Source organism: Nothoprocta perdicaria, unplaced genomic scaffold, assembly GCF_003342845.1.
Source record: "Nothoprocta perdicaria isolate Ctin4 unplaced genomic scaffold, notPer1 scaffold_33, whole genome shotgun sequence".
Classification (NCBI taxonomy): domain Eukaryota; kingdom Metazoa; phylum Chordata; class Aves; order Tinamiformes; family Tinamidae; genus Nothoprocta; species Nothoprocta perdicaria.
In genome coordinates, this window is record NW_020455566.1 from 1,664,339 (window position 1) to 1,678,203 (window position 13,865).

At 53.9% G+C, this 13,865-nt stretch overlaps 2 protein-coding genes and 1 long non-coding RNA gene across 3 annotated transcripts; 1 reads left to right on the forward strand and 2 right to left on the reverse strand.

Annotated features, from left to right (window-relative positions):
* Positions 1–1,086: 1,086 nt before the first annotated feature.
* NUDC (nuclear distribution C, dynein complex regulator) lies at positions 1,087–9,546 on the reverse strand. The gene is made up of 9 exons (XM_026043548.1): positions 9,429–9,546; positions 8,522–8,599; positions 5,745–5,948; positions 5,317–5,400; positions 4,849–4,962; positions 4,202–4,396; positions 3,937–4,020; positions 3,649–3,767; positions 1,087–2,017 (listed from the first exon to the last, which is right to left on the reverse strand). The coding sequence occupies exons 1-9, from the start codon at positions 9,522–9,524 to the stop codon at positions 1,966–1,968; spliced, it is 1,026 nt and encodes a 341-aa protein (XP_025899333.1). The 5' UTR covers positions 9,525–9,546; the 3' UTR covers positions 1,087–1,965.
* Positions 9,547–10,702: 1,156 nt separating this feature from the next.
* On the forward strand, positions 10,703–12,239 carry NR0B2 (nuclear receptor subfamily 0 group B member 2). Its single transcript, XM_026043429.1, has 2 exons — positions 10,703–11,246; positions 11,698–12,239. The coding sequence occupies exons 1-2, from the start codon at positions 10,703–10,705 to the stop codon at positions 11,976–11,978; spliced, it is 825 nt and encodes a 274-aa protein (XP_025899214.1). The 3' UTR covers positions 11,979–12,239.
* A 74-nt stretch (positions 12,240–12,313) lies between these two features.
* LOC112950795 lies at positions 12,314–12,610 on the reverse strand. Its single transcript, XR_003250074.1, has 2 exons — positions 12,544–12,610; positions 12,314–12,433 (listed from the first exon to the last, which is right to left on the reverse strand). It is a non-coding gene; the product is annotated as an uncharacterized LOC112950795 (long non-coding RNA).
* Between the last annotated feature and the right edge of the window lie 1,255 nt (positions 12,611–13,865).

The following is a 13,865-nucleotide window of genomic DNA, read 5'->3' on the forward strand; positions in this document are numbered from 1 at the left end:
GGGGAGGCGCTGCGGCCGCGGCTCCGCGCGGGGGCAGCACCGGAGCGGCCTCTCGCGGCGGCTGGAAGCCCCCGCCGCCCCGGAGCCCCGGCGCCCGCCGCCCCTCGTCTGCAGCCCCGTGCCGTCGCGCTCCGTTTGCAAACGGGCGCGTTTGCAGCAGCTGCGGCCAGAAAGGCCCGGGCCTGTCCCGGCGGAGGCTGCGCGGGAGCCAGAGGGCGGCCGCGGGGAAGTCAACGGCAGCGGGGTGCTTCGCCCGGGCCAAGGCCGGCAGGAGCAACACCTTCTGTTCCGCTGGCCGCACGGGGCGAAGTCCAGCGGGACGGCTGCCGTTCACAAACACAGCCCCGGCCCTTCACCTGCTCACCGCGAGGGCTGCAAGCGGGGACGGTCCCGCCTGGAGGGCTGGTGCCTTCCTCCTTCCTCATCGTGCTCCAAACACTTCCTCCCCTGCAAATATCTGCCCCCCTAGTTTGCTGTGACGGCCTTTTCTCCGTCTGCTCACGGCTGCTGGGCTGCAAGGGAGGCTGGAGAGACAGGAGCCTCGTGCCGACCTCCCTGGGAACACTGGGGCAGGTGAAGGACGAGCGGGAGTCCGGGCCTCGGCTACCATCACACACAGGGACTCTTCCGTGTTAGCTTACCAGGAAGCAGAGCTGGGGCAAGGGCGGCTTCCTCACGTTAGTCACACGCTGCTCCGTGGGGAGCAGAGTCTGGCGTGACAGGCCTCGCGCGTTGCCAACCAAGGCTCCGTGTGAGCTTTGGGTCGGAGTCCGTGAGCATTTCTGATCAAGGGACACTTGGCCCTAGCTGCCAGCTCGGCCGGAGAGCATTTGGGCACAGAGGGAGCCCAAGACTACAGCAGCCCCAAGTCCTGTCATGCACAGCCACTACCCCTTTCCAGGTCCCATCCACACCTGCACATCTCTCCCATCTCTCCTGCAGGAGGAATCACACATTCACCCTGGAATAAGCCGCTCGCTCTCTCTTTATGTTGCGCTGCAGTTTTAACAAGGATACGAACATGCAGAGTGATGCTGCTCACCAGCAGGAGCTCCAGGAACGCAGCGCCGCCCGTCAGTGGTCAGCAGGGAGAGAGGCTCTTTGCAAAGAGGCAGGAGATGCATTCCCAGTGGGAAAGGGGGCCCTCCAAGCCTCCCTTCACCCTGTCCTTGACCACAAGCTCTCCAGTCATCCCCTTCCCTGAGGCAGCAGGTCAACCCATCCACCCACAACCCTGCCAAGCTTGCTCTGTTCCCCCTCTGGAAAGTACACCAGCAGCAAAGAAGGAAGGCACCTGAGTGCAGCTTGGCTGCTAACCCCCTGTTTGGATGTGATTTACCCCTGAACAATTACCAGGGAGGAGAGGGGAAGGAGTTTTGTGCTTCCCCATTCAGTTCCTGGCGTCTGCTGTATGAAACAGATTGACTGAGAGGAGGAGTAGTGTCTTTCTGCAGAGCTGTAGCTCCTTCTCACCCCTGTGTTTCCTTTCCAAGGCCCAAGGAGGCAGAAGCAGAGCAATGCACTAAGTACCTTTTACAAAATAAGCAGCCTCTGTTTCCATGGGATGGCAGGAAAGCCAGGGGGAAAAGGAGTAAAATTCAAGAGTACCTCCTGCCAGGACTGAAATGCCAAGAGGGGATTAACAGCTCTAAAGACTCAGGAAATTAAACTAAGCAGTATATTAAAGATATGTTCCAAAACCTCCCGAGCCTGGCTCCTTCTCTCCTAACTGCTGTATGGGAAGTGTCACAGGCGGCTCCGACTGACCCGCTGCTGCAGGCCGACTGTGGCCTTGTGGTCTGCTCAACATGGGACAAGAGAGGACGACTTTACAGAGCCGCCTCCGCTGCAAGCTCGCGTGGGGATGCTTACTCGCCCAGGATAAGGGATCCCTACATGTCCTGCCATACACACCCTGCCCCATTCAACGGGCTGACTGAAAAAGGAGGGGGAGAAAGGGAGGGCTCAGTTGAATTTAGCCTTGGAAAAGTCCATTTCTGGATGCTGTTCCATGAACCTGCAAGGCAAACAAAGACAGGAGGTTGGTGTGAGCCAGCAGCAGTCACAAAACAGTGCTGCTTAGAGAGACAGGGTGCCTAAGAGCCTGCTGCCCCTCAACCTCACTCAGGTTGGTTGGGACCGTTTTGTGGAGCTCCTTGGAGCAGAGTCCAAGTCCATCCTGGAAATGCTTTTTCCCCACGTCAGTGGTATCAGCAGTGCTACCAGCAAGTGCAGGCACGTGAGCTATTAACTATCAGACACTCTTGGACAGACACGTAGCAGCTACTGACACCAACTGTGGGGCAGAGGGGAGATTATGAGTTACTGGAGACAGGGGAAACGAAGTCGCCACAGCTGCGGCAGTGAAAACTCATACAGGGAAGCAGCCAGAAAAACGCCATTCTTGATTTAGGATTAGGTGCAACCCGATTTCAAATGAACTGCAGTCCCAGCTGATACTGCTGTTTGACCTCCAGCTGCCACCTCAGAAAGGTCTGGGAAGGGAAGGGCAGCCTGTGCCTGCAAGTGCCTCGTGCCTCAGACCCCCTGCCTTCCTCCCCTGGCCTGCAGCTCCCCAAGGGCTATGTGTGCACGAGGTCCAAGCAAGGGCCGGCCCCTCCCTCCCTCCATGCTCTTGTCTCATGGCTTCCCCTGCCATGTCGCATTCCGCTTTCCATTTCCATGGAAATATGTGCTGCGAAACTAGTGACCTTGTTTAGCAGCCAGGAGGGCTTCACTGGCAGAGCTCAGGATTCAACTGGGAGTTGTTAAGTCCACTTTGGCCTGGCCAAAGTCTAAGCTTTGTATCCGCTCTCTACCAGCCAACAGAGAAGCCAAATTTACAGAATACTGAATGAGTGACCTTGCCAGGGAGCTCTCCCGTATATGCACTTCCCAGGAGCTGAGGGCTGCCTCCCATTCTGCTAACTCAACAAAAAGACACTCAGCAAGTGTCGTTACTGCTCTAAAATACTGTTTCACCCTTCCCTGAACTCAGCACAAGACACTGCGCGTTGATCAGAGCTTCTGCCAGTGCTGGTGAATCAAGGAAAAGGGGAGACGGGAGCAGGAGACAAGTCGGCTACGTTAATCCTCCTTCCAACCCTGAGATAAGACGCATGTTCACGCTTACTGGGGAAGGTGCCTGACCCAGAGTTACCCCACCCTGTCTCTCATGACCTTGGGAGTTCCGTGAGTAATTTCCCTGCCATTTATACCAAACAGGGCAATAAAAACATAAAAGTGCTATTGGCTTGGAGACAGCTGTCTGATGGCAGGTGCGTGGGGAGGGGAGTTTATCTGGGCTACTAAATAGAGGGAGATTAGAAGACAATCAAGACCATGTTAAAGTTCAGTCCAGATGGTACCTCCATCCCCAAACATGCTTTCTGGACTTGAAATCAACAGATTAAGAGAATTCTGAAGGTAGGCTGTTCCCAGAATTTCCCATTTCTACCCCCACTGGCTTTTATAGACAATAGTGGTTGGCCAATAATTCCATGACTATATAACTGTGGACGTGAATACCAGTAGGACTCAAGGCCAAACCCATTTCCTGGTCAGCCACACTGTCACGTATTGTGCCGAGGAAGAAGCACAAAGGGGTTTGGGAGAACAAGGGCCCACAAGTCAATTAGGACTACGTACTTCTTCAAGATGTCTTGCTTCTTCTGTTCATCAGACGTGGGGAGGCCCATGGATTTCTGCCGCTGATCATACATCATCTTTTCCACCATACTGCGAGTCTCGCTGTCCAGGTCTGACAACTGAAACCAAGGATTTCTATCAAATTCAGAATTGTACGATACATCACACACAGCAATACTCCCACTATTATTTTCATGCTGGTAGAACAAGGAGCTAAAAGCAGAATACGAGCTAGGTTGAGCACATTTATGAGAAGGCTCTATTCAGTAAAGCAGAGGGAATCTTTACCTTTGAGTTCTCTGGATTTATTTTCTTGGTGTTGATTTCTGGGTCTGTGGAGACTAGTTTGTTCCACCATTCCATCTTGTTGATCTGAAAGAAGAGGCAAAAAATATTTTACTCTCTCTTGGCTTGCTCTAGGAACTTTGTTCCAGTCACAGTGAAAATGTGTTGGAATCAAGCCTTGTTTGTCAGCTTTTTAACTGTCAGAACAAACAGAACAAAGTTTTTTTGCCAGACAAGCCCAAATCCTCCCCGATTCACCCTGTTCTACCTTTTCCAGGTGCACAGTGACTGTTTTGCCATCTTCTATCAACCAGGAGCTCTCCTCCACCTTCACTTCGTTGAAAAGCTCTCCATCAATGACAGGCAGGTGCCCTTTCAGGCTAACTTTGAGGCGTCGCCTCTGGATGTCCACAATCACGTCCTTCCCCTTCAACCTAAAGTTCACCTTGAAAGGGATGGCCAGCTGGACCAGAGAGAGATCAGATGTGAGGAGCAGAGCAGCAAAGTCACTTCTTACCCTTGCACTGCTCTTCCAAGATTTACTGCCTTGGCTTTACCAGCGTGAGACAGAGCATAAAATAACATTTCTCACAGTAATGCAGATGTAAAAGGATACAAGCATAGCTTTGGGAACAGGATGACCAATGTTCCTCAAAGGGACCATAAAAAGGTAAGCAGATTTTAATGTCTCGTTTAAACAGGATGAACATTCAGGTACTATCAGCTAAAGCTCCTAAACTTCCATTTACTTACCAGACTCGCTCCCTGTAACTGAAATGCTGCTGGTAACTATTAACCACTTCACATGGGCAGCTAAGATAACAGAACTTATTACAGTGCATCAGCTGTGCTCTTTTTACCAGCACCTGCTTATATTTCACGGCTAGAATTCCTCATATTGAAGGCAGCACTTACATCCAGTTCTGAAAGGGTCTGTGTCCATCTGTAATTTGGAAGGTCAGCTCCATTGCCAGAATTGGGCTTAATTTTGTCTTTATCCTTCTCATCTTCCTCCTCGTCCTCTGAATCCTAAACAACCAATTGAAATGCGAAGAAAGAGACTTTCAAACTTGCAGATATCCTTCACATGTAACAACAGTTTTAGGTTTTTAATCAGATTGTCAAGTCACTGCATGTATTTGACATTCACAAACCTCATCCAAAATTGAAAGATATGTTAAAACATGATTAAAAAAGGGGGAAAAATGTTGAAGGCTTTGGAAATGAAGTGTGTTATGACAAGGGCTCAGCAAAGGCGGCAAGCTAATCTTGTGTGCATATTTTCAAAGACAGACAGGGTATCCCCTCATGCTGCCAAGAGTTCTCACAGTTGTCCGGAAGCGTTTACCTCTGCGTTATACAAAGTCCCTAGGTGAGCTTTACCTGTCTGTTGGAATCTGAAGATTCACCTTCAGCCTCTGCGGATTTCACCGAGCCACTGTTCATCTCTCCTTTTGCCTCTTTTTTCTGTTTAAAAAGAAAACGAACATGCTCAGATAGCGTTAGCATTCTGTTACTGACCTGACGCTAGGTGGCCTCAGCCTCTTCAGCTGAACCTACAGAAACTCAGCACAGAATTACACCCCAAACTGAGGGAACCCAGTGTTTCAGGAAAGCTCTACTGCAAATGGAGAATCTCCTTGGTCTTCACACTCCCTGACCACTGCAGAAGAGGGCCAAGCTACAACGAGATGACCTGCCGAGGGCAGAAGGGCAAAAGGACTAAGGGGAGAGTCCTCTGGTCTCCGGGGTCTGGGATTCCTGAGAGCCAGACGCAGACAGTACCTGCATGTGTCAAACAGTGCTCTCACCTGATCGATTTCTTGCTGCAGCCTTTCCGCTTCCTCATCTGTAAGCTCCTTAATCCTTGGCTCATTAGCTTCCTGCTTCGCTTCCTTAGCGAGTTTCGCAGCTCTCTCTGCCTTTTCACGCATTTCTGCTTCTTGACGAGCCTTTTTTTCCTTCCGCTCCTTCTGAGCTAGCTTGTTGTGATGGTTAAAGGTATCTGTGATCAGCTGAACAACAGAAATACATAACAAAGGGGTTTTAAAATCACATTTTCAAGCCCAAATGAATCAGCTACTATCTAAGAAGCATGAACACATTTGTCAGTCACACTGTGCCATGACCTTCCTTTTCATTTTCACCCTAGTCTTTTGATTGAAAAGTTTGATAAGATGTCAAAATATTTAAAATGTAGCCCTACCTAGTAGTTCTTTACACAGGCAGCAGATTTCCAGAAACAACAACAACAGATTGTCCATTTGTTCTGTACTGTGTGCAGTCCCAAGAGTAACTAGAAGTTGCTTAATCTAGCCAGGAAAGCTGGTGGCAAGGAGACACTAGACCCTAATTTCTGTGCTCACTTCAGATTTAAGGTGACGTGTTTCTTAATCTCTCTCTGAGTGTTGCAAGGCAGCAAAAACTATTTTCAAAGCGCTCCAAGCTCTCCAGGGGGAAGAATCCGAGCTACTGCAACAGTCTGCTCTCCAGATGAAGTGTAACAGTGTAAAGCGTAAAGCCCACTCCACATCTGGGCTTTTCCCAGGCATGAGAGGGAGATTCTTCTCAAATTAATATTTAGATTACAAAATAGCACAAGGACAAGACCTTTACCCTAAAGAGATTAGAAAGGTCCTTGAAATTTTGCTCCTTCTGTAACAGCTAATGGCAGGGAATGAAAGAGCTGGGTATTACTTTAACCCTGCTGTCACGACTCACAGGAGAAATACTGTAGAGCTTATTGAATTATTTGGGAGTCAGTTCCTAGATAAATCTTGCCCCCAAAGATATCTCCACCGTCTCGTCTTGTTGTGACTATGAGGAGGAAAATCAACGGGTCTCTGATGCCAACGGCTCCACTGCTCAGAGGGAAAGCCATGGACACAGGCAGGAAGCCAGAGCAATTACCCCACGGTCGGTAATGCAGAGAACTGTGCAGAGCAGCACGTAGGAGATCTAGGTTCTGTTCCACAAAACCATACAGACAGAAGTTGAGAACAGAAACCAAAGTGGAGTGAATTTTCAGACAAGGGTTTTGGGCCCCGGCTTTTATTTATTCTAGGAACTTGGGAGAGGAATTGGCACTTTTCTAAAGAGGTTCAGAGCAGTCAGGCCTTGGGTAGTTTTGGAAACAAGCACCAATTATTCCTGCTTTGCTTTTACAAAGGAAAGCCAGATTTATTTACACAACTTGAGCGTAGTGTCTCCTAGGATACTGAAATCAAGAGCTAGATCTCCCAGCCTGTTCCTAGCTGCGGGACAATGCACAGTCAGTAAAAGCTGTTCAAGCGGTCCGAGCGGGTCAGTGTGAGCACAGGCTGTGTTTCCCTCAACAGCTTACATCACCCCATCATTCTACACCAAGAAGGCTTTTGAAACAGCACCACATAAGAGATCCTTTCTCTCCATCTCTTCTTTTTTATCTCTTTAATATCAAAGGATGACTAGAGCCGGGGAGAGAAACTTCCTACTTTGCTGTGGTTACTAGTGTGTCAGAGGCAAGTTAAGAGACCCGTTGTATTCAGCACTTTTTCAGAGGACCATAGAGTATTTTCAGAGGACACTGACACTTTTATAGGGAGCACAATAAGATGTAGATCTGGAAAGTTATTTGCACCAACAGTAGCCAGGACTCCCAAGCACATTTATCAGCACTAACTACAGACATTCTACTAAAACATTTTGCTACTTAGGTTTTCATTCCCTAGGGGTATATGGCCCTCAGGAACTTGGAAGATTGGCTCATTAGTCTAAGGACAATAGCAGCTGACTTCATCCCATTCTTACTTTGAAACCATTCCCCTTCCCATCCCTAGCCTCCCTAGGATCTAAAAAGCATCAGCACCCCAACAAATCCTGGCTTCCTGGCAAGACCTGCCGTAACAACTCTCAGCTTGGAAGATGGGAGGGCAGGTGAGGGGCACTGGACAAACACCCAAAGGAGTCAATAATTTGAAAGAAAGGGGAATGGCTGCTACACCTGTAAGTAAAAGCAAGCAAGCTTCAGGAAATCGCCTATCTGAGGTTGTAAAGCTCTGGTTCTTATTCCACTACAGTGAAACTAATTAGTTTTAAAACCCTTAAGCCAGGCCAGGAATGGGTATTACGTCTCTAGGGCCAACAAGGCAGCCTCAACCCTCGAGTTTGCTGCCTGGCACGTTCGGCCCGCACAAACAGGGCAGCACGGAGACGAAGGGGCAGCCGCATGTGCAGGGATGTGGACTTTGTAATTTTTGTGCGATGAACAAACAAGGTAACCTGGGGTTATCACAGCCGCAGTGTCTGTCACCGTTAAGTCAGAGTGTCTGGCAGATTTGCTTTTCAAACAGGCCTTTGGCCAGAGCGTGGCAAAAACCTGCACCATCTGTATCACTCAAGCGAGCAATCACGCCTCACCTCAGATAGGGGCACCTTATTATTACCTTGTTTCAGGGGTGTATTTCATCAGCATCACAGACTACTAATCTCCGGGTGCACTGAGAGCTCTGAGCTGTTCAGCAAGGCAAATCTTAGCACGGCACAGATACGGTTAGTAGGTTAACTAAAGAATATAAAAGCTTGAGGGTTTTTTTTTTTTTCCTCTTACCTTTTCTGCTACTCCATCTTCTCCTCCAGTGAAGAAATCAGTTTTGCGCCTCAGGAAACTAAAGAATGTGTTCACCAGCTTGGGGAGGAAGGGCAGGGTTTGGGGGTAAAAAGAGAGAAGGCAAAGAAGAGAGCAGTGAGACCAGGTCCCAGTCATTTCTTGTCCCCTCAGCTGTCTTTACTCTTCCTCCTCCTTTCCATCCATGCCTGCGTTAGGATCATATAAAAATCAAACCCATGACTGGTTCCCAGCAAAACAATTAAGAGCTTTTGCTAGCTTAGGTTTTGCCCATTTTCAGAAAAGGCATTTGTGTCTTACATGAAGAAAGGGTGAGCGGTTCATTCTCAGGTCATCTGCCCCTAGAGCTGCAGCAGCTTTGAAATCCTGGACTGCTCCTTAGACCCAAGTGCCATTGGAAGTCAGGTATTTTCTTTTAATAGACACATGTATGTATATACACACATATACCATATTCCACTTACTTGGCTGCCCTTAAGAGCTTGCAAACCCACCTCCCTCAGCCTGTGTAGTGTTTGTTTTTACAAAGAATCATCATGTTTGCGCTCAGCTGCCTCAAAGCAACAGCCTGTGCTATGGTGCATGGGACAGAACAGTGCCACCTGCCCTGTGCTGCTGAGGAGCTAGGAAGCGGCAGGCCAGGATACACCTGCACGGAACGGACAGCCCCGGCAGGCCGGTTTGTCTTTCGCCTTTTGCCAGGAACGGAGTTTTTGTCAGTATTTCAATCACAACCACCACTACAGTGGGAATTACTGCCGCTAGCCATCAGAGCCCTTCCCGAGCGGTGTGAGGACCCCCCCCACACACACACCCACACGGAGAGCCGCGCCCCCCCGCCCCGCTTCCCGGGGACCCCGGCGCTGAGGCCCGGCCGCGGCGGCGCTACCTCGCGCACGCCGCCCTGGTGCTGCTGCGCCATGGCCAGCAGCATGGCGTCGAAGCGGTCCTCCTGCTCCGCCGCCTCCTCCGCGCTCAGCCCCATGGTGCCGGCGCCGCCCCCAACGGTCCCCAACGGTCCCCAACGGTCCCCAACGGTCCCCAACGGCCGCCTCACACCCCGCTCACGCCGGCGCCCGGAAGCGGAAACGACGCGGGCGGAAGGCGCGCACAAACCGCGCACCCGGCTCGCAGTCCTCCTCCCTTTCCCTCTCCGCCAATCCCGAGCGCCCGCAGAGCACCGCTGTCTTCGCCCATTGGCTGCCGCGACGACCAATGGGGCCGCAGGGAGGCGGGAGCCGGCGGCGCGTGACTGGGTTGCCATGGCGACGGCCGCGGCCTTTCCAGAAGGCTCCGTGAGGCGGGAAAGCGGCGGCGCCGCCCCGGGGTCAAAGGGCGGGGGTCCCGCCGGGGTCACGGCCCGCGCCCTCCCGCCTTGGGCCTAGTGGTGCCGTGAGCCAGGGTGCCCAAGGAGCCAGGGCCTTCGCGTCCCGAATTGCGCCCATGGCGGCATAAACACACCTGGAAAAGAAAGAGGGAGACGCAAGAAAAGGGCCCCGTCCAACACGTCCCTTGCGCCCTGGGCTGCCTCTGCGGCGTGCTGGGCACCGCGGCCCTTGCCGGGGGTTCACGGGGTTTCTGCTCCGCGCCGGCGCCAGCGAGAGTCCGTTGGGAGCAAGGTTAGGCAAACAGGCGCCGATAACGCGACTTCCAGGTCGCTGCTCCAAGGCCGGAGCCGGCCGCGCGCCGCACAAGGGCCCTGTGTGTGTGTGGAGGCTGTTGGCAGCGGCGCCCGCCAGCTCGCGCTGCCCCGTGACGCGGCGGGGCCTTGGTGCCGTGGTACCGCCCGGGTTAATGGCTCTGTTTATACTGCTGGGGCCGCGATAAGGGCCGCCCAACCCGGCGGGCGCTTCATTGAGAAAACGGCCATTGACTCCGCGCGGGGAAGGCGCTCGCCGCAGCCAATCAGCCCGGGACGGCCGCCTGGGGGGTTTGGTGTTTTGTTTTAATGAGGACCGCTTAATCACTGGCGGTCAAGGCTGGGAGGGGTGTTTCACCCGCCGGGCTTTATAAGGGCTGGTTCCAACAGCTGTGGGCTGGGAGGACAAGCGGCGCCCGGACAGCGTGAGGGGGACGACGTGTCCTTGCGCTTTGTGGATTTCCTCCCTCTGCAGCAGCAGCAGGAGCTGAATTTTGCCCAGGCTCCGGACGCCCACCCCGGCCATGACGAGCAGCGGCGTGGACGTGGCGTGCAAGCAGTGCCAGTGCCACTGCGAGGACACCCGCACCGCCATCCTGTACAGCCTCCTGAGCCAGGACCTGGGCCAGGGCGGCGGGAGCTGCGGGCCGGCCCAGCAGCGCTGCCTGTGCCACCAGCGCCGCACCGTCCGCCTCCGCACGCCCCACGCCACCTGCCAGGCGGCCTCCGACGTGCTCGTGAAAACCGTCCGCTTCATGAGAAACCTGCCCTCCTTCCAGCTGCTGCCGCGCGACGACCAGCTCCTGCTGCTGGACAGCTGCTGGGCCCCGCTCTTCCTGCTGGGGCTGGCGCAGGAGAGGGTGGCCTTCGACGTGATGGAGACGCCGGCGCCCAGCATGCTCAAGAAGATCCTTCTCGACGGTCAGAGCAAGCAGCAGGAGCCCGAGAGGACGCAGCCCACGCTGGCGGCGGTGCAGCGGCTGCAGTGCTGCCTCCACACCTTCTGGAGCCTGGACCTGAGCCCCAAGGAGTACGCCTACCTGAAGGGCGCCATCCTCTTCAATCCTGGTGAGTGCCGAAGCCCTCTCCATGGGGAGAGAAGGCCCCGCGTGCGTGAGCACCTCAAAATCCATGTCCCGATTTGGAGTGGTTTGGAGCACGGGCAGGAGTGTGCACAGGAGAGCAGCGCTGGTTATCTTATCACGGATACCTGTAATTGCCTAATACTGCTGGGAGCTGGGGAGGAGGGATGTTGGATGTGGAGATAAGATCCGGAGCACAGAAGCAGCCTCGGGATTTATTTTGACGGGTCTGGGTTTCCCCTGCTGCTCAGCAGCCCCAAAGTGCTCAGCAGGGCAGCATCTAATGAGCACAGCGCTCGTTATCCCTGCATCCTGCACATCCCTGCAGAGACAACTGGAGGGCAGAGAACAGGAGAAAACAAGAGCTGTTTTCCAGCCTCTCTCGAGCTGTTTTCCAGCCTCTCTCCTCACTGTTTTCCCCTCCTTTCCCTCCGCAGATGTCCCAGGGCTGAGGGCTTCCCTGTACATCGAGAGCCTCCAGCGGGAAGCGCAGCGAGCGCTGCAGGAAGTGCTGCGGCCCCTGCACCCCGAGGACCAGGGCCGCTTTGCCCGCACCTTGCTGATCGCTTCCTCCTTGAAATCGATCCCTCCCGCCCTCATCACGGACCTCTTCTTCAGGCCGGTCATTGGCAACGCGGACATCGTCGAGCTCATCGCCGAGATGTTCTACGAGATAACGAGCTGGCAGGCGGCTCCGGCGTCGCGCGGGCCGCTCTGAGCGGCCGCAGCTCCGCGCACGACACCTGCGACCTGTCGCGAGCATCCCAGGGCGGCAAATTCTGGGAGCGGGATTGGGACAGGCGCTCCGGGCGCTGCGGAGAATCACGTGTGTTGGAGGCGTGAGGAACAGCTCGCGGGTGGCTGTAACCTTCAGCCGGGCTGCGGAACACGCAGACAAATCGCGTGGGTCCCGCGGATGTTCACAGCGGCCGTCGCCTGTTGCAGGGTGTCGCGTGGCTGCGTGTCGGGTGTCTCCTGCTGTGCAGCGAGCGCCGCTCGGCTGCCTGCACAGGCAGCAGCCTGGGAGGCGGCGCGGGGCCGCGTCCCTCTGTCCCTGCTCACGCAGGGAATACCCGGCCCCGCTGAAATCAATGTTAGCTTCAACGGGGCGAGGTTTGGTCGCAACCAACTGCCTCATTCTGCGGTGTTCAGGTATGCTGAGGAATCACTGATCTGGGTATTGCCAAAAATTCAACAGGATTTCTCTCAGATCAATGAATTACTTAAGAGTAGCCAAATCTATTGCCCATAGTGCTGCCTGAACAGCAGGGACTTCATCTTACCTTCATCTTTTATACTAGGTGCTTTTCACGAATTTGAGGGTGGCTTGGCTGTCATCTTAACTCCATTGGCATGACAACAAGTGACCCACTGCACACACTGCGAAAAGAAGCAGAGCTATTTTAGTGGTAGGACAAAACATTCCTTCCTTGAGTTACAGCTGGCTGCACATGTAGCACGTCCGGAAAACTCGCTCCTTCTGCCCACAGCTTTCATGACGAGTTCAGATGTCAGTATTTTATAAGTGAATGTTCTTGTGGTTTGTATATAAGAGACAGTAAATTATTTTTTTAATAAAATGTTTTGCATTCTGGAAAATGTGACTGGTTTTTTTTTCAGAGATGGTGATAAGTTTGGCAGCTTTCCGTAGAGTTAGCAAATCCTGCTGCAATCTGGCACAGAAATGGCATTTGAATGACAAGGGACAGAGCCCTTCCCCACAAAAATCATTCTGCCTTGTCATCACACGGGAGCGTCGCGATGGGGACACAGCGCACATTGTTTGCAGTCTGCACTCGCAAGAGCTGTCTGATCAACCGCCCCGCAGCAGGAAATCTTTTGTGCACCCAATAGATAGAAATTAGCAAAGGCAGCAAAATTGGAGCCTTTCCGCTTGTCACTCCTCTTTTTCTCAAGCGTTCGAGTCTCACCCTGAGGGCTCTCAGGCAGCTGCAGCGGGTGTGGGAGGCTGATGCCGTGACTCACCTGGATGTGTGCACAGCTCCTCATGGAGACTGGAAGACTATCCCATTTTCCGGAACTTGCTGTGCCGCAGGGCGGGGGGTGAAGCGGGACCAAACCTCCCTTTCCCTCTTCGTCTCCCAGTGCTCCCTCCTGTCCTGGACAAGCCGCCGTGTCTCAGGGTGTCCCTTGGGCACACGTGGTGTCCCAAGGACCTGGCTCTGTGTGGGCGCAGCAGGGGTGGAAAATTGCCTGGTGGGAGGAAGGACCATTTTCCTATGGGATCCTCCGTCCATCCATCGCCTCCAGTGCCGAGTGCGGGGTCGACGCTGCCACAATCTCACGCCGCGTTCTCCGCAGGGACCGTGAGTCACCCGTGCAGGGAGGCCCGCGCCACCCCGGGCCGGGCGCCCAGGTGACACCTGCGTGAGTCACGGCTGCGGGATGCCCCGGGGGCCACCGCGGCGGCTACCGGGCACGGAGCCACCCCGGGCGCGGGGCAAAGAGCCTCCAACCTCCTGCTGCCTTCGCCGTGGCGGGCCCAAGGCCGTGGGCCCCAGGGGACCTGCTCCCTGGGGAGCCTGTGACCCCCATGTGGGCCCTGTGCCCCTCTCCCCATTGGGACCCGGTGTCCCCATAGCCC

Bases quoted from the DNA above. Each gene is read 5' to 3' on its own strand.
- NUDC (XM_026043548.1), bottom strand. From the start codon at position 9,524: ATGGGGCTGAGCGCGGAGGAGGCGGCGGAGCAGGAGGACCGCTTCGAC. The intron at 4,397-4,848 runs GTAAGTGCTGCC...TCTCTGGTCCAG, and splicing joins AGACCCTTTCAGAACTGGAT to CTGGCCATCCCTTTCAAGGT. The intron at 2,018-3,648 runs GTACGTAGTCCT...TTTGCCTTGCAG, and splicing joins AAGCAAGACATCTTGAAGAA to GTTCATGGAACAGCATCCAG.
- NR0B2 (XM_026043429.1), top strand. From the start codon at position 10,703: ATGACGAGCAGCGGCGTGGACGTGGCGTGCAAGCAGTGCCAGTGCCAC. The intron at 11,247-11,697 runs GTGAGTGCCGAA...TTCCCTCCGCAG, and splicing joins CGCCATCCTCTTCAATCCTG to ATGTCCCAGGGCTGAGGGCT.